Source organism: Strix aluco, chromosome 6 (assembly GCF_031877795.1).
Source record: "Strix aluco isolate bStrAlu1 chromosome 6, bStrAlu1.hap1, whole genome shotgun sequence".
NCBI lineage: Eukaryota > Metazoa > Chordata > Aves > Strigiformes > Strigidae > Strix > Strix aluco.
Window position 1 is genome coordinate 29,729,174 of NC_133936.1, and position 18,751 is coordinate 29,747,924.

The 18,751-nt window shown below is 39.8% G+C and overlaps 1 protein-coding gene across 8 annotated transcripts in view; it reads right to left on the minus strand.

The window, feature by feature from the left end:
• The window catches only part of INO80D (INO80 complex subunit D), a 49,697-nt gene that overhangs the window by 16,957 nt on the left and 13,989 nt on the right, over positions 1-18,751 (minus strand). For all 8 annotated transcript variants that reach the window (XM_074829357.1, XM_074829354.1, XM_074829356.1 and 5 more), the window contains 7 exons: positions 16,227-16,975; positions 13,491-13,599; positions 6,751-6,975; positions 4,617-4,726; positions 2,598-2,731; positions 953-1,170; positions 394-551 (listed from right to left, as the gene is read on the minus strand). In XM_074829357.1, the coding sequence (XP_074685458.1) occupies positions 394-551; positions 953-1,170; positions 2,598-2,731; positions 4,617-4,726; positions 6,751-6,975; positions 13,491-13,599; positions 16,227-16,975 (1,703 nt within the window). The remainder of the gene's footprint in view (positions 1-393; positions 552-952; positions 1,171-2,597; positions 2,732-4,616; positions 4,727-6,750; positions 6,976-13,490; positions 13,600-16,226; positions 16,976-18,751) is intronic.

Below are 18,751 nucleotides of genomic sequence, written 5' to 3' on the forward strand. Positions count from 1 at the left end.
CTCACTCTCTTGTCCTTTTATCAAAGGCCAACATTGACTGTGATTCCAGCCCCACTCGATGGCAGAAAGATGCCATTACTGAGAATACTCTTGATTAAACTGCAACACTGACAGGCAGTAAAAACGTAAAATGAATTATTCAAATACTAAACCAATTAGGATTTTCAGAGCAGTAATTACAAGAGCAAGCAGAGAACTCACACACGAGCCTTCTTAAAGTCTGCTTTACTTCAGAGCTCACAAACAAATAATAGAGGAAATGCACACTTCCTTGTCTAGAATTTATTACCTCTGTAGGAAAGCAGGCAACCCCTCAAAATGCATTTTAGAAACACTCACTTCTTCAGTTCACTGACTGTGTTCATGTTAATATAAAATAAAATAAAATGGTACCTTCAAAGAAATCAAAATCTTGCAAGTCATCGGGCAACCTCGGCAGGACATCAGAGAAGTCCTCCTGATTCAATTCCAAGTCATGTGGAATGTCTGTGATTTCATTGGCGATATCATCGGGCAGCTCATCGGCACTCAGCTCTGGTGTGGAGGGGCTCCTGCACAGAAAGCACCATTAGTCCCCAAGTGCTCAACTCAGATTCCTCTAAATGACAACTGTGAATGCATATCCACCTACAATGGGTGTTTCCCCACACCTTTTTTTTTCCCCCCATCATCTAGGAAAAAAATGTTTTTAGAAAGTTTCTTTAGGAAGCTTACACTTAGCCTATTAATTAAATACATAAGATGCAGCATCAGGAGCAAGATGTTTTATCCATCAAACCCAATAATCGCTCAAATCTGAAATGACCCACTCTAAGGCCTTTTTTTCAAGTCACATGCAGTTTCTAGCCTTGCTCCAGTCACTGATCAGCACAGCACCATCACACCTTTCTACAGCGCTCATTGACAACGTTCAAGCTAGCAGTGGGCAAACTGGGGCAGGGCTACCACTGACCGTATGTGGGGCATCTCTACTGGCAGTGAGACACTAGCAGGCATGGTGAGGTTCCCTTGGGGCACTGCAGGAGGAATGGGTTTCTGGGGCCGGCGTGGGCCTCGCCTTCTCTTCTTCTTGTGTTTTTTGGTAAGTGCAGGTGGCTTTGTTTTTTTCCTGGGTTTCCTCTGCTGCTGGTGCTGAACTTTGCGGGAGCTGTCCCCTCTCAAGAAATTGTCCTTTGGGAATGAAACAATAGCAATGGAAGCATATTAAGAACAAGTATCACTTTCCTTGCTTTCTTCCCCACCTAGTCATTCCACAGACATTCACATGTAATGCAAGAGAGACTGCTGACTTACACCCAGGCAAGGTTACAAAATTTAAGCTGTTTCCTTCCTCATTGATCCCAATGGCAAAAATCACATAGACCAAATTATGAGGTATGCTAAACAGGAGATAGTGCAGTGTCACTTTAAAAATAATCATAGCAAACCCTAACTAAATCAGTAGAAAACTGTAACCTTTGGCAGAATTCCTGTAAGTATTAAAGAGAGAACACTGTTGTGAGGTGGCAATAATGGGGATAGTGTGCAGCAGCTGAAGCCAGCATCCTCAAGTGCCCGCTGCCATAAAAGAGGGACAGCACTGAAGAAATAGAATTAATACTGTAGGGCTAGGGTAAGGACGTGGGTAAACAACTAAGGCCTCAATGCCTTTGAACAACAGTCATTGACCAATTAAAAAATAAATCAAACCGTCATCAGTTTTCAGCTGCCATCATACTGGGAATGGCAGAGGACTCTATGTGCTACAGAAGTAAACCCTGAGAGACAAACTGAAGATTGCCTGGGAGAGGGGGAAAATCCCATACAAATCTGTGTAGCGCAGACCCTCACATTTTAATCCAGAAAACTCCATAATTCACCGGTATTGAAGAGGCTGGACAAAAACAGTAACAAAAAACCCACAACCACCCAACAACAAAAAAAAAGGCAGTTTTACACCTAATGCCTTGAAGGAGGGACAAGACAGGAACGGGTTTGTGAATCATCCTAAAAGTTTTGTTCTGGAAGATGGGAGGCATAAAAGGAGAGCAGAGAACATCATCTTAATTTCTGTATTCTCTCAGCTTGTAGTAGGCCATGGATCCCTGAAGGAGGTTAAAGATAAATTCTAATACTCACCAAAAGGTATAAAAAATAGCAAACCCATTATTTGTATGGTTGTAATTGCTATCTACACTTCCTCTAGAAAGTATTCTGGGCCCCATGTAGTGAGACTACTTGAGATGCAGTGTTCTTACCATACCACACACATACTATATTCAGATCCAAAGGCCAGGAGTGAGCCCAAATAATATGACCACAGGATCACTCACAATGATTTTCTATGTCTCAATTCAAGAGAGGAATCAAATTTCTTCCAGTGAAGGATATTCTCATGCACACTTTATTACATCCTCAAAAGTATGTAAAAGATTTTCACAACATACTTTATACTAATTGGAAATGTTTGGCATGTTTTACCCTCTTAAGTAAAAGGAAACGAGCTCTTAAGTTCATAAACTTGCTAGTTGTCAAGCAAGGGTTCATAGAAAGACTGGGGTTAAAACTCCTGATCATCCCAATACACAAATAATTAATAGTTTTGGCTTTGCACGTACCATTTTTTTGGCATGTTCTTCGCACAGAGGTGTCTGATGTGTAATGTCAAAAACTGGCACAGAGCACTGTTGACCATCTGCAAACTTGGCTGTGCAACTTGAGAAGAGCTGCTGAGAACGGTTCAATAAGATATCTGTGCATTTCTGCATCAGGAATAACACATGAGGCAACGATAGAGGAACGCCCTTTGATTTATCAATCTGATGAAGATCAGAGCCTTCAACTCTAGCTGTCCATAGATGCTATTTTTAATGAGTACCTTAACTTTGTTATTCAAGTTCAAAGCTAGGTAAGGCTCAAACCCAACTTTTAAAGTGAAAAACTGCATTCATGCAGAATCTCTAATGATTTTATTATATATTGAGATAGTTTTATAGAAGCAGCCATTTCACTAATGAGTTCTTAGCAAAAAGAAGCCTTTTCCTGGAGTCTTAATCAATAGATCAATAGTAGCAGTTGGAACAGTGTAGTCAACAGGACTATTTCCTTACAGACTAATGACAATCCATACCAAAACATTAAAGAAAGAGTATTTCTTAATTCAATCTTTTAAGGTACATTCTTGGCATTTATCTTTAGAGCACAGACAAAGAAGTTTCAAGATCCTTCCTGCTCCTCTGAAAAAAAGATGTGCAATCAGACAGAAAGGTCAAGTAAATCCAAACGTAAGCTTGCTGAGATTTCCTTCAGAAAAATCCCCTGCAGGAGTGAGAATGTTTCCACACTTACTGCAAATCAAACAGATATTTCATTGTGTTTTTTCAAACAACATTAGAAGCACTCCTTTCATCTTGAACAGTTCACAGACCTTAACATCACTATGTATGTTCATAAAACATCAAAACACAAAAGAAAGGACAAAGAAAATGGAAAACCTGCAGAACAGTCCAGATGACAGACTTGGATGGACAGGTCAGAATCAAGAGCCTGTTCATTTTAGGACAGACTGTTTCCATTGAGAAGGAAGTGCAGAAGGAAAAAATGGGCACAAATGCAAAATCACTAGTCTTGACATCTCTGCTCTACACACACCAACAAGCAAGACCACTTAAACTTAAAATTAAAAAATCAGAATCATGTGGCAAATCCCACACACAGCTGCATGCTATGGTGCTCTCTCATAGAGGTTTTGAACTGCTCTGCAGAGTACTTTTATGGGGCCTGCAAAAGTCAACCAAGAAAAACAAGCCATCTGCAAAACAAAAAGATTGAAAAGGTGCTGCAGTCTGATACTGGAACAGATCAACACCAGTCACTTAAAACACCAAAACCTAAAGCTCCAACAAAAGGAGTCACTCCAAGAAAAGCGCCAACAATTCTTCATCTAAAACCAAAAAAGACAAAGTCTGCAGAATTCTTAAGTATTCCAGGTCAGAAGTCTGCCTGTTCATAATCTTCAGAATCAAACCTCACATCTAACATGTTCTCTCCTTTCTGAGATCTTCATGCATTGACTCTTAACATCCTTTTCAGGCTTTGCTTGAAATTTCAAGCACTGGGAATTCTTCCTCATCTAGAATATGGATTCTCTGACTCCTTCTATTCTGCTCTTTAAACAGTGCAAAGTATCAGAATTCCATCTTTCTAGCCAGTGTAAGCCATCTTTTTATACTATGTGTAAAAACTTGTTCCCATAAATCCTTTATAGATAGTTAGTCTACTGGAACCTACCAAGAACTGCATGAAAGCCATAAGGCTGAAAGCCACATGGTTTGTACCAAGATATCCATGAAAGATGATCGCTTTTGTAAAGGCTCCTTGCACCCACTAAATACAGCTTACAAAGTAAAATGGTGTGACTATGACAGATACCAGTAGCAAACTACTTATCTTGACTGTCTACAGACCCAAATCACACAGACAAATTAAAAGCAAAGTAGTTGACAAACACTCACAAATAGGTATTTCTTTGTGAAAATGTATCTGTCAATGCAAAAACCTAACACAAAAACAAAACCCCCTAAAAGAGAACAGCTGCCATGCCTGAACGCAACTCCCAAACAGAGTTAAGAGGATACGCTGAAAACAATGCCTGGTGAATGGAAGGGCCTTGTTAGTGCACTGTTCTCCCTTCGAAGTCCCACTACAGGTTGTTGGTTCTGCATCTCTCTGCCTCGCTTGGCTTGTGCTGAAAAGAAAAGCATAAAAGAGCTTAGAGACAAAAACCCAGTCTCAGGTGGTTACTTAGCACAACTATTGCACTGAACGTGGCACAATAGGATGAAAAATTATAACACACATGTGTGTGTCATGATCCAGATGGGTGCACACTACAACCAGACTCTACACAGGGATACAGAATAAATGTCAATGACAAGTGAAGGTGTGACTGCAGTAACAGGATTATTGTTTATTTCACAGGACTTTAATTGTAATGAGAGGTGCTGTGTGCTACTACCATATAAATATTAGAACACCTTGCAACAGAGCCAAGGACAGCAGTAGGTGAGTGTCAACACAGGTGACCCTTAAAATGAGGTCAATCTTTAGAATACAATGTATTGGGTATGCCTACATGGGCAGTCAAGTGCACTTCCAAGCCTGTTCATAAATCAAAACATGCCGAGCATCCCCAGAGCTTACATGCAAGCATGTGCTCAGACAAACTTAGACTGAGCTCTGGAGTGGCAGAACCTGAGCGTGCTCAACATGGGTAAAAGCTCTCCTTCATCAACGTGCTACAGCCCAATCCACCAGCAGGTGCCCGGAGCTGAGCGCTTCCTCAGCACAGCCTCAATGCTTTGAGCCTGAGCTGCAAGCAGGCGACCAGACAGCAGTGTGGATGAGTACTGCAAGCGTTACACAGCTCGCTTGGTGTTAGCCTGCTCTCGAGGCATTTGTCACCTTCATGTAGATAAAGCTGGCGATTCCAGGGCTGACTTTCACCTCTGTACACGTTGTTTTCTAGGTGACAAAAAGCTGTCTGTAGCCTGACTGCTTTCCTTCAGCCATTTCTGTCATCGACTGCACTTTGACTGAGCAAAGTTTTAGTTAGCAATATTACTCATGTGAAAAATTCCGTAACTAAAAAGACTCTGTGGTTACTTAAATTGACCAGAGCAGTGATGACAGGCATACCTGGCTTTGCCAGTTGACCCAAAACATAACCTTTTTTGCCTAATAAAAGGCAAAAATAATGGGAAAAAAAAAAAACATCAAGAGCTTGCTGATTTGGCAAGGTTTTGCTGCAATTTAAGTTTGGAGACATTTATACAACTTCATAAACTAGTAATGTACCTCTATGTTACACCTCTGAACAGACCTTCAGCATCACTCCACCTCCCCAACAATAAACCCTTCACCTGTCATGAACCACAGCCCACTGTCCAGGAACAAAAGCATCCCATAACCAGAATATACTCTCGGTACCCTGCTCCAGCATGCCTCTCATGCTAGCCTTCCCTACCCCCCACAATCACACATCCTGTAAAGCAAAACCACAGCAGCACAAGAATGCTGCTGATACCCCAGACATAATGCCAGGGTTCAGACTTACTCTGTTCCTGCACAAATATGAATCAACCAACTCTCAATATGCTGAGAGCTAGAGGGATGTTGACATTATCTAGAAAGAATTCCCACAGAAGGTAACCTTCAGACTTGTTAGAAGACATTTATTTTGTTGCCAAGTTTCATTTAATGTTAGATTGAGTTAAATCTAACAAAAAGTATGAGCTTAAGTTTGATTTGCTGGGAAGGTAATTAAGAGGAGGTACAGTGTTTTCAAAAAAAGCTGTGAAAAACAAAATCTGAATTGAAGCAGTGAACTGCAGACCAGACTGCACACCTTCTAAAGAACTGGGCTTAGTAAAGTACCAGATATTTGAAGGCAGCCAAAATACATAGAATAATTAATAAGAATAAATTTTCGCAGGCCACAAACTTCTTTTGTGACATTTAAGAAATCAGGCCCAGATACTGATGAATGAACAATCCACATTTTAAAACACAAAGCTGGAGAATGCCTGTCTTCATGGTAAACACTGTATGCCATGTTTATTTTACTCCACTGACAGGCATTTACATGTCATGGTTTTTCTGCCTTGTGCATGCCCACCAGTTTCAGAGTTCAGCTTTTCAGCTGCTGGATACTCTGCCCATCTCCACCCTGTCCAGACCCCGGGCTACTGCAGTCACAGGGGAAGGTCTAACCTGGTACGAGCACATGTAGCTCTTCGGAGTTCTTGTATCAGTTGCCCAGCACGCTCCGGCTCTCTGCTGGCCGCCTGCAGCAAGGCTTTCCGGAGTGTATGCCGGCATTTCTTCTGACGAGATTCTGCCCGCTCCAGGCGGCAGAGGTGCTTGTATTTCTGCTGAAAGTAAGTGCAAAGTCTGGTCACCCTGGAACTCCTGTCATCTGCATTGTCATCATCGGACCTGAAGAAGGGAAAATAAAAACAAATGGGGTTTAAGTAATTTTTTTTCAAGGAAGCTAATTTGTCATTTTAATAGAATTGTTAAGTTGGCATCCATCTTCCAGCCTCACAAACATCCAAAGGCTGAAATCAGGCAGGGATGCTTGAGAAATGGTAAAAGTGGGATCCCTTTTAAATTCTAAAGGTACTTACCCTTCTTAGTATGTCATTATTAGAGATTACATCAATTTATCATCAAGTCTGACACATTTAAATGTCTGGAGCCTGCTGTTCAAAAAAAAAAATCTATACAGTTAACCTTTATTTACTGTAAATGTCTCAGCAAATGAGACAAACTCTTAAATCAAAGTGCAATTAATGGAGAGGACAAGGGTGGGGAACTATGTAGTGGAAATTTATTGAAGAAAGGTCATGCTGAAGAAGATGGTCAAATTCTAACAAGTACCAAAACTGCTTTTTCCAATTCCTTTTACCCTCCCAGGTGGTGTATTCCTTTCTAAATCAAAATACACACTCGCACAGCTAACAGTTGATACTGCTTTCCCCTTGCTGCAGAGTTAAAGTAGAGTTTCAGTACAGCCATGGAGAAGAAATTCATATTTAACTCCAAAGGTACCGAGGGAAAAATCAAACCAGGGCTAAGGAATGACAAGATGAAAGACTGATCCAATTCTTTGCTTAAGAAAGCATTTGCCATTAAGAAATCATTTCCCATTTATCTTGGCTTTCTGAATGCCCTGGCACATAGCAACAAGACCATCAAATCATGTCACCATATTCAATGAAATGAAGTAAAAACCAGGAAACATAATAAAATCATCACTGGGACTTGTTAAAACAACAACGTCCATGAAGCTACCCAGAAGTCCTCCACAGCGAGCACTGGTTTGAAGAATGGTTTTCTTGTTCACGGAGCAACAAAGAGCATGCACTGAATCTAAGCAAAGCAGACTTTGTTCAGTTTTTCCTTTAAACTTTTCCTTATAGAACAGAGACACTTTTTGCTAACTTTCCTATCTGTAAAACAAAATAAGGGCAGGAGGAAGAAAGTAAGTCCAAATGACACAAATCACAAGCTCCCAAGGTTCAGACTGCAGAGCTTCGCCAGCAAGAAACAAGGAGTACCTGCACACAGCAAAGTGGACCACAACTAGCTAATGATAGAAGAGATGCAAAATACCAGCCATGATATTTACTAAATATAGTAAGATCCAGAAATGCAAGCAGAATAGCTGTCCCTGAAAGGCAGTATGACTAAGACCTACTTTCCTTCCTGGAAACTCTTATTCCATTCACATGCAGGCCAAATTTAAGAGACTGCATCCATCTCCACTATGGCTGCCCACAAAAACTCCACAGGAGCAAACACTGCCTTGACACAACTGCACATTTTTATAAAGTTTTGTGTAAAGTCAACTGTACTATGTATTTTGTTTGTTAAAACAGATTACAGATTATTTTCTAGAAGCATAAATTACTTGTAATTAACCTCTGCAATTAAATGCTTAGTAGCAAACACAACCTGTTAAAAATATTTAACATATGTAATGTTTAATATTTTCACAGTGAAAAGAAAATACACTTTTAAGATCTCTTAGGAAAGAATGTCTACTGGGAAAAACAACCTGTTTAGAAAAATTTAATTGTGTGCTATTTATAATATACATTTTCCTTTTTCCAGTGTATTAATAGAAAACAGCAATACATGGATGAGATCAATTAGATACAGGTAGGTTTCCAGTCTTAGATATGTCATTACTGCTCTGTGCCAAGATTTGTAAACAAAGTTGCAGACATACTGATGTAATTTTAAATATGGTTACAAATTAACTTTAAGAAAAGACAGGAATATTCCTTCGGGGAAAAAAAGTGTTTCTTTTGGGTGGAAAGAGTGGTTTTTAATGCAAATGTCTCTGTATTTGAGAGTTTTTGCTTCCCTCCCATTGAAATAGAAAAAAGTCATCGTATGTTAAAACATTTTATCTCATAAACTGCCGTTTATGAGATCATTTTTAAAAAGTAAATGAAGACATATATACAAGACGTAGAAAGAAATCACGCCTGCAGCGGACAAGGGCTTATTTTCATAGAAGGATAGAATGGTTTGGGTTGGAAGACCCCCTGCCATGGGCAGGGACACCTCCCACTAGACCAGGTTGCTCAAAGCCCTGTCCAACCTGGCCTTGAACTCTTCCAGGGAGGGGGCAGCCACAGCTTCTCTAGGCAACCTGTGCCAGTGCCTCACCACCCTCACAGGAAAGAATTTCTTCCTTATATCTAATCTACATCTACCCTCTTTCAGGTTAAAACTGTTACCCCTCATCCTATCCCTACACTCCCTGATGCAGAGTCCCTCCCCAGCTTTCCTGTAGCTCCCTTTAAGTACTGGAAGGCCTCTATAGGGTCTCCCTGGAGCCTTCTCTTCTCCAGGCTGAACAACCCCAACTCTCTCAGCCTGTCCTCACAGGGGAGGTGCTCCAGCCCCTGATCATCTTCATGGCCTCCTTTGGACCCGCTGAAGCAGGTCCATGTCCTTCTTGTGTTGGGGGCTCCAGCGCTGGACACAGCACTGCAAGTGGGGTCTCAAGAGAATGGAGTAGAGGGGGAGAATCCCCTCCCTCGACCTGCTGGCCACACTTCTCTTAATGCAGCCCAGGACACAGTTGTCTTTCTGGGCTGTGAGCACACATTGCTGGCTCACAGTCAGTTTTCCATCCACTAGTACCCCCAAGTCCTTCTCCGCAGGGCTGCTCTCAATCCACTCCTTGTCCAGCCTGTATTTGTGCTTGGGATTGCCCCGACCCATGTGCAGGACCTTGCCCTTGGCCTTGTTGAACTTCATGAGGTTTGCACGGTCCCACCTCTCCAGCCTGTCCAGTCCCTCTGGCTGGCACATCCCTTCCCTCCAGCGTGTCGACCGCACCACACAGCTTGGGGTCATCGGCAAACTTGCTGAGAGTTTAACTCAATCCCACTGTCCATGTCACCAACAAAGATGTTAAACAGCACCGGTTCCAACACTGACCCCTGAGGAATGTCACTCGTCCCTGCTCTCCCCTTGGACACTGAGCCACTGACCACAACTCTGAGTGCGATCATCCAGCCAATTCCTTATCCACTGAGTGGTCCATCCGTCAAATCCATGTCTCTCCAATTTAGAGACAAGGATGTTGTGTGGGACAGTGTCAAATGCAATTTTGAGGCAGTTTCTAAAAGTCTATTTGGAATTGTGTTCCCAGGCAAGTAAGATTAACCAAAGCATATATGTTTAAAGAAACCTAAAAATATCACAGTAACACCTCCTCCATTTTTTTTGCTGGGCAAGTACTGAAACTGAAAAGTACTTTTATTGTTGTCCTTTCATAAACAAGTTTACCAAATTCTATTTAGTTTATTCTCTTAAACTGCATACATAACTTCTGAAGTTCAACTTAATGTGTGGCATTTAATTTTTTAAGATTTCTGAAAGTGCATGCAAACTATTTGATAATCCAAAATGTTTCTTCCCAATCCTTCCTTTTAAGGTTGTCATGTGTAAACATCAGGGGAATTATTGCTCTGTGTTCATGAAGAAAACAAAGGCAGCACAAAGCAGCAGAAAGCAAGAGCAAAAGGCTAGCATGAGCAGCCAGGTATCATCAGGGAACCAGGAGAACATACTCTCTACTCTGATACACCCCAGCAACTGTACTTCAAAACCCTCTGTAAGGAGGGATTTGAAGAACCTTCTCCCTTTTAGTTCTTCTAGTTATTGGGGGTTATTAAATCCAACTTTGACAATACAGTGTTGATATTTGCTCCTTTGAGTGAGCTGGTACGAGAAGGGACTCCAATCCTCACACTCCCTTTTCAAACTTGCTACTTGAAACACTCACTTTATCTGGATTTCAGCATATGAAGTGAAAAACTACTTTCTTTTAAAGCCATTTGTTTTCCAGTACTTCCTAAGCTACAAGACCCAGCAATCAAATCACTAATCTGCAGCACAGATCAGCTCCTGCCTTCCCTCCAAATCGCTGCTCCCAGTGAGGAATTTCTCCCACCCCAGCAGTCTGTCCTGCCAGCCGCCCTGCCTGCACTGTGACTGGTGCCAACTCCTGTGCTACAATTTGAACTCAAACATTTATACCTGACTCGAAGCGCTGCATCCTGGAATCCTGTGACCACAGGAACGCGATTTTTCAAAATTAAAGGACAGAATAATAAAAGCAAACATTCGGCCTGTGTTTCCACAGATGACTGCAACAATATTAATTTTACAGATTAAAAAGCCAGAAGGCAATGTATTTCTGTTAAGACATTCATTTTAAAGCAATCTGGTGAATTTTTTCAGAATTTAAGAGCAGCTAGAGTATCACACAAGAAGTTCAACAGAAAGTTAGAGTATTCCCCCCACAATCACAGAACCAGAAATGCTGAGTACAAGCTGTCCAGTAATGTAGAAATTAACTATTTGCTTTCTTTTAATAATCTGTTCTGAGAAACATCTCTCCCACTGTCTTCCATAGAGTCAAACGGAAACAGACAGAACAGAGTTAGCTGGTGGAGAGTTATCCCTTTCACACAGGGACCACAAGCTCAGACACAAATGAACAGGGAAAAAATAGCTTTAATTTTACTACAAAAAACAGTAAGTAAATTCCTGTAAGTTTAGGTATGTGATTTCAGAATCTAAAGGTTTTGGGAAACAACCTCCATTGGTTTTCTGGTAAAATTAGCCTCCAAAATTCAGAGCTGTAACAAGTCATTGGCTGACTACGTTAGGAGCCACCAGTCTGCGCTGCCAGATGAGCAAGACAGACCACATTGCAAAAGTGTCAAAGTGAAACACTTCAGCTAATAAAAACCTCTACAGAAGCTTGCAGAAAAGGAATTAAAGTTTTAGAAGGCTGACATCAAGTGAATGTATCAACGTTTATCCATAAACAAAATTAGGAAAGTTGTTAAGAGCTAACACTGGGCAGGCTGATGGAAGCAGAAAAGTAGCCAGTACCATACAAAAATTTATCCATCATGATAGTTAAGACAGTATTTAATTGAAGTGCACAAAATGCTAGAATGGAACAGCAAATGTCAAGACAAGGTATTATTTTCTCTCAGTATGTGAAAAGAGTAGGAAGAATCCAAAGGAAGTTAAGACAAATAGAAGACAAAACACACAGAGATGACCTTTATAAATTGACAAAAAAAATAGGGATCTATGGAAGAACCAGATCAAATGTCAAGAGAGAAGAGTGTAAGGGAAGTTATTTAATAGATATATCTGCTTTGAAAATTATGTATGATTTAGAAGTCTGAAAGTCTGTTCATGTTTTCCCAAAACAGTTTATTTAGAAGTTGCCTTTTAAGTTAAAACTAATGTTTGTGAAAGCTCACTCACTCTCTCTGACTGCTGATGCCCTGAAAAACAATGGTCATTCATAACAGAAAAAACCCTTTATTTTAAAAAAGGAAAGTCTACACACTGCTATTAAGCTTTGATTCACTGAAGGCTCTCAGTATTTAGTATCCTGGTGTCTCTCCTGATGACAGAGATACAGCTTTGTAATTCACCTTGCGGACAATCTTTAGAGATAGTAAGAAGTTCTGGTAAGTTTCAGAATTTCCATGTAATAACAAAATAAAGTTTCATTAACATCATTACTCTAACTGTGATATTTAAAAATTAAACAAATGCGAGAGAGTTTAGTATCAAAAAGTCCAGTTGCACAGTGAAAGAGAATCACATTACAGAAACTACAATCAAATTTTATTGAGACCCCAATTTCCTTTTGTTATCAACACGCTTCAGTTTCATTACAATACTATGCTTGGGATGCTGTGCTTTAACTTTGCACCTTAAAATTTACTGTAATAGTCATATATTATCATATCCTGCTGTAAGTTTAGATTCATGACTTAGCAGTATATGGAGAACACCGTAAGTCTTTCTGCACCAGCAGCTAATACCTGCTCTGCTTATCCAATCACATCACTTCCTTTCAATGCTCCCAACTCTTTGACAGTTTATTCAACACTTAATTATGAAAAGAAATGCCATGCCCTTTAAAAAAACACATTAAAATAACATTTTGCACAATTACTGTAAGGATTAATGAGTAAAATATAGCAAGTTTACTAACAAAGTTATTCACAAATACTAGGAAAGACAAGAAACCAAAAGCAACTCCCTTCATTTGGTTCTAATTCAAGAAATACCTCTACTCAGCAAGGCACACAAGTTCATGAATAAATCCCACTAAACTCAATTAAATTTAGGCAAATAAGCTTCAATTCTTTCCTGATGCATCCTTCTCATAACAGACTGCACAAAGGTCTCTAAGTTAGGTGGAAACTGGGACAGAAGGCGACAAGCTGTTTCAGAGCTCTTGGAAACAAACGAGTTCAAACAATCCTTTGTTTCAGCAAAGCACTCGAACAAGTGCTTAGGTTCCACTGACTCCACTTGAAGTGAAGCTCACATTTACATGATTTATACCATCAAGGCCAGCATGAATACTAAAGAATCATACTCACTCGTGTCTCTCATAGCCGAGGGTTTCTCGGATAGACCACGCAACCTGGTAAGGGGAGGCTTGCTCTGAATCCTCCAACTCTTCTCCACTGTCTTCAGACCAATCCAGCCCTAAGGGAAATGAAAACATGAAAGGTGGATGAAAAGTATATCCACCTCATGTAAGTCTCTGAGCAAGCTATGGCACAAAAGATGAATGTGTAGTATAGTCACAAGCATAATTATGTTTGATTAAATCATATAATATTCTCAATTACATGGGAAAATTTACAGTAACAGCTCCGTTACAGTGTGAAAATAGCTTGCACTGATTTTTGTCAAATTTTAGTTTTCCTTTTAAAATCCCTGTTGGCTTCTTTACCCATAAGCAGTGGAAGAAAAATCACCAGCTTCCTTATCCACAGAAAAATATTACAGTTTTCATACCAAGCACATGGAATCTTTAGAGACGAGGTAAGAGAGAAGTCCCTGCCACAAAGAACTGACTGCCTGGTAATTTTTAATACTATATGATCTAAATAAGTCACTTTCACTTCTGTTTACATTCTGACCCCTGCTCTGTGCCAAAACACAGGGAGAATAGGAAAATTGTAAGACAGGGCAGCATGGACAGAGATAGATACACAGCTACACAGGATGTTCCTCTGCTCAGCCTCTGTAATTGCCTGCCAAATGCATATATTAGCATGAATAGAGAGCTAAAGGAAGAGATGCAAATAATCCTGCACTTTTACTAAGCAGCACACTTTCGCTTAATGATGATGCAGTAGCATCAACTTATTGTATGCACCAGCAGCCTCAGTTAGTCAAGCTAAACACAATCGTTGAACAGAACAGCCAGAAGCAGAGCCCAGTAAGTTCTCAGGTGGAACATTTTATCTGGAGCTCCATTTTTTGCAGTTTTTCTTACTCTCTCTCTCTCTCCCATCCAGTGGAATTCTTGCCAATTCCTTGCAGCAGGTGGGATAAAATTAAGATATCTTAAGACATTTGATAAAATGCCAGAACTATACTTTTGACTTAAATGTTTTTTCACTCTCATCTCCTTCCATAAAGGAATAAAAAAACCCCGTTTAATCATTGGATAAAGATGTCTACAATTGATACCGTGACAAACTATTTACCCAAAGCTTAAAGATAAAAGCAGAGGTTGCATTGTTTTGCTTCTAACGGGTACTGCAGAAATGAAGGAATAAAATCTAATCCAGATTCAGCTATACTCACACTGAAGACTGAAGTTACATTAATATCCAATTACACGGCTCTGATGTAGGTACACATGAAACAGCTGCATCTTTTTAAAGACTCTATGCAGTCATCTCTAGTGCTACTCTATCATAAAAAAGAAATCCTGAAATTCTCTGAACCAGCATAACTAGTCTTTAATATTAAGGCATATTATGAATAAATAACAAATATATTTTCCACTGTCATAATTAATATGTAAATTCCATTACTTTGCCAAATATAAAATGTTCTAATTCCATACACATACAGTTATGCATCTGCATAACTTACATTTATAGGTCTAATCAGGTTTTTTACTATGCCTCGTTTTTAGGAAAATGTATTCTCTTCACCACTTGAGAATGTAAAACATTAAACACAGAAAGTGATATTTCTGCAGTCTTTCAAAACACAGGTCACTTTCTAAGCTACTGGGGTCTGTGACTCTCAGAAGTGCCTCTGGAGCTGCCATTCCTCAAAAGACCTGCATTATATATAGGACCATCAAAGCGGTTTTCTGATGAACAATGCCCTTTGGAGACATGCTATGGGATGCTAATTATCTTCTGAACAAATAGTCAAGCTATCCCATGAGTGTCAAAGGGCAGATCTTAACAGGAAATTTAAAAAAGGTTAATTGAAATAGCAAAATTTACAGATGTTTGCAATTAAATAAGATGTTATATGAAGAACGTCCAGATTTATTTGAAGTCTTTTTTTTTTTTTTTCAAACATCATAAATGGCATTCCTGATCTAGTATCACACACTGACTCCTGTTGCCCTTTTCTCTGTCAGTATTTTACTTCCATAGCAGCAGGCTGGTTATATTTACCTACATTTTCACAAGCAGCAATTGATTATTATGGTTTCTAGATAATAAGTAAGGAGGAGACTATTCTTCCACTGGTATGTGGACAAGAGTCCACCCCTCCAATTACCTTCTGTAATGGTCCTGCCCTCCTGCAGTAGTATTTTGCTTTTGTTCATCCACATTCTGTACATGAATAGGCCCAAGTCAAGCAAAATTCTCTTGTGCTCCAGTTTTCCCAGTCAGGTCAACTGGAAATTTGGATCTGCAGAGAATGATGGGCCAAATCTCCAAACTTTTACATGCTCTCATTTTGTAATGTGCACTTGTCTCATATCTAACATTCAATCTAACCTTGTCCACTCAGGTAGGTACAGCTGGCACCACATTTACTACTCGAGTTGCAAACCTTCTATACAATGTCCGTATCATTCAAGCAAGGTTTTCTACACTTCAGTTTGATTTCTCAAATTGTTAACTGAGCATTAAGAACAATGAAAATGCCATAAACCATGTGTGATGGGTGCAGGCATTCCCTTCATAGAGAACAGGGCTAAAGAAAACACCAAGATATTACCTAATTCAGGGTTATTTTCTAAGGCCCACACGGGAATGCAGGACAGGGCAAGGAAGACATTCCCCTTTTGTCTTTTGGTTTCAGATTTAAAAAATAAGGTGGCAGTGCATCTATTATCTACCCACCTAAATGTGGAAACAGATCAGTGTCCAGCTGCTGTTTTCGAGTGCACAGTTTCACCAGTCTCTGTAGCCGGCTCATGCAGGATGAGTGTGGAGAGAAGGCTGTGGCTTTCATGAGGACCCGATCAGTCCTTGGAGGGTCCATGACAGGAGCCCTGGTGGGTGGCAGGAGGGGCAGAGGTCTCTTGTTAGACAACTGCCGGGCTTGTGCTATAGTGTGTGTGGTGGGTGCCACTCCCTGCATTGGTAGGCTGGTGTTCAGAGGTTGAGGTGACTTGCAGACTACGCCCTGCGATAGCCCTGTCGGCTTTAACGAAGCTGATGAAGGTGGCAGATGGGAGTGCTGCTGCTGCAGAGGCTGCTGCTGCAAAGGTGCAGGAAGGGGGCTAAAGTGCTCTTGGCGAACTTTTAAAATCTCTGTCTCTCTCTGGCGCTGCCGGTTTTGAGCCAACTTGCTCTGCAACTTTTTCCTCACTGTTGCCCCTTTCTTTAGGTCATCATCCTCCTCATTGAAAGCAAAGGGGTCTTCTAATTCTGCCTCCAGGTAGTGGAGAGGAAGCCTAGCCCCTGGAGGGGAGAGGGACATCCCATCCAATCCATTGGGCATCTTCAAGGCCAGGGTGGGCACTGTCAGACTGAAGGCCATAGCATCCATCTGATGCCTGACCTTTACCTCCTCTATGGGATCATTCTTTTTCTTCCTCTCCTTTTTCGGTATAAAGCCAAGTACCTGCAGGTGGCTGTTGCAGTACCTTTGAAAAGTAAAAGCAGTCAGTTATTAACTCAACTCTTGTAAGTAAAATCTGAAGAAAATAGACATCACTAAAGCGAAACCCCCTCACACACATCTCATGTGAATATAGTTCAAAACACAAGAGGTTTTATAAGAAGTGTACACAACTGCTTCTAATACAACAGACAACTATGATGTTCCCAAACTGTAACAGAAAACAAAAAACTTATACAAGTGATAATTTGTAATCTTAAAATATAAAAGCCTTCATTCATTATTCATAGGAGATTCACACACCACCATGCAAAACATTTACTCTCTAATAGGGCAAATCCTCAGAAAGCAAAGTGAACAAAACAAATGGACTGTCTGATACATAAAACAGTAAGAACTTGAGCCAAGCTCCCCAAAAAAAATACACTGAAGACTACTTCCTTTCATTTGGCTTTCTTTCACTGGAAGTAGTTAACATTTTCATCTACACACACATTATTATTATGAATTCCACTGTAGTAGGAAGCAGTTTCTTATATGGACAATTTCACTAGAGATACCTGTTGAGAAGGGTCACTATTTGCACTTAATGAACAAGTAGCATAAATATTTAAATTGTTTTAGTAGTTCTAACATGATGAATTTTGTATCCAGAGCATTAGCTGAATGTTCTTCAAACAAAAAATCTAGTTTAAAAGAAATTCTCTGCCGCTAGAAAATGTTTACACAATGCCAGGAATATGTATAATCCACAAACACAGATTTTAAGCTCTTCTAATATAAAAAAAGCTTTTAAAGTCACGTTATTAAAAAAAAAAAGTCTTTGAAAGTTTGTAATGAAAATGAAGAGTTATGATCACAGATAACATACTAAGAAGTAAACAATTTATTTTTGTCTGATTAAAACAAGCAGGTGACAGAAACGTAGGAACCATGATCTGATCCTTTTCCTGTTTCACACAGGCAGTCCCTCCTGCCTCTGTAAAATGCTACCAGCAATCAGACTTCTGCCCTTGCAGGATTCCATCTACAACCTGCAGCTTATAGATGAAAACAAAGATATGAGGAAAGAGTGATGATACCTACATCAAGGTATTTATGGACAAGAAAAGAAATACCCATGAAGGTATTCTTTAAAATCTGATCAGTATGAATCTGAGAAAAGTATGCTTTGTTGAACAAACAGGTTAAAATGAAATTATTCCTGGTCTTCATGGAGAAAAAATAGCTGAAAAGCCCAAAACTTCAGTTTAGTGACTTTCAACTTGTTGACCCACCCTAAAGAAGCAATGTGTAAACTGCTTCTAAAAGGTACATAAAAGGTAAAAACCAAAAAGCAAATTCATATATGCTCCTTAATGATCTCCATATATGTAGTTTCTTGAGGGATCCACAAATCAGAAAAGGCTGAAAAAGTACAGCTACTTATTATTGTCTAAATAATTTCTTTATTACATTAAGTTGTAAGTAATAAATAAATCTAGATGAGGCAAGCTGAAAGCCAACAACGTGTGGAGTCCTTACTAGAACACACTGGAATACTGTAAATTCATACTGAGAGATGCACTTCTAAAAGTAAAATTATATAATGAGGGCTCAATAAAGCTTCCCTTAAAGTCAACAGCTCTATTCCCATAATTAAGCACTCTTTAAATATTTTGTTTGAACAAGACTGAGAGCAGTTACAACAGCACTTTTAGTATGATAGAAGAAAAAACAATAAACAAACAAAGCAAACACAAGGGATTTTTTTCCCCCCTCTTATTCCAATAAAAAGAGTTTTACTCAATGTGAATGCTTT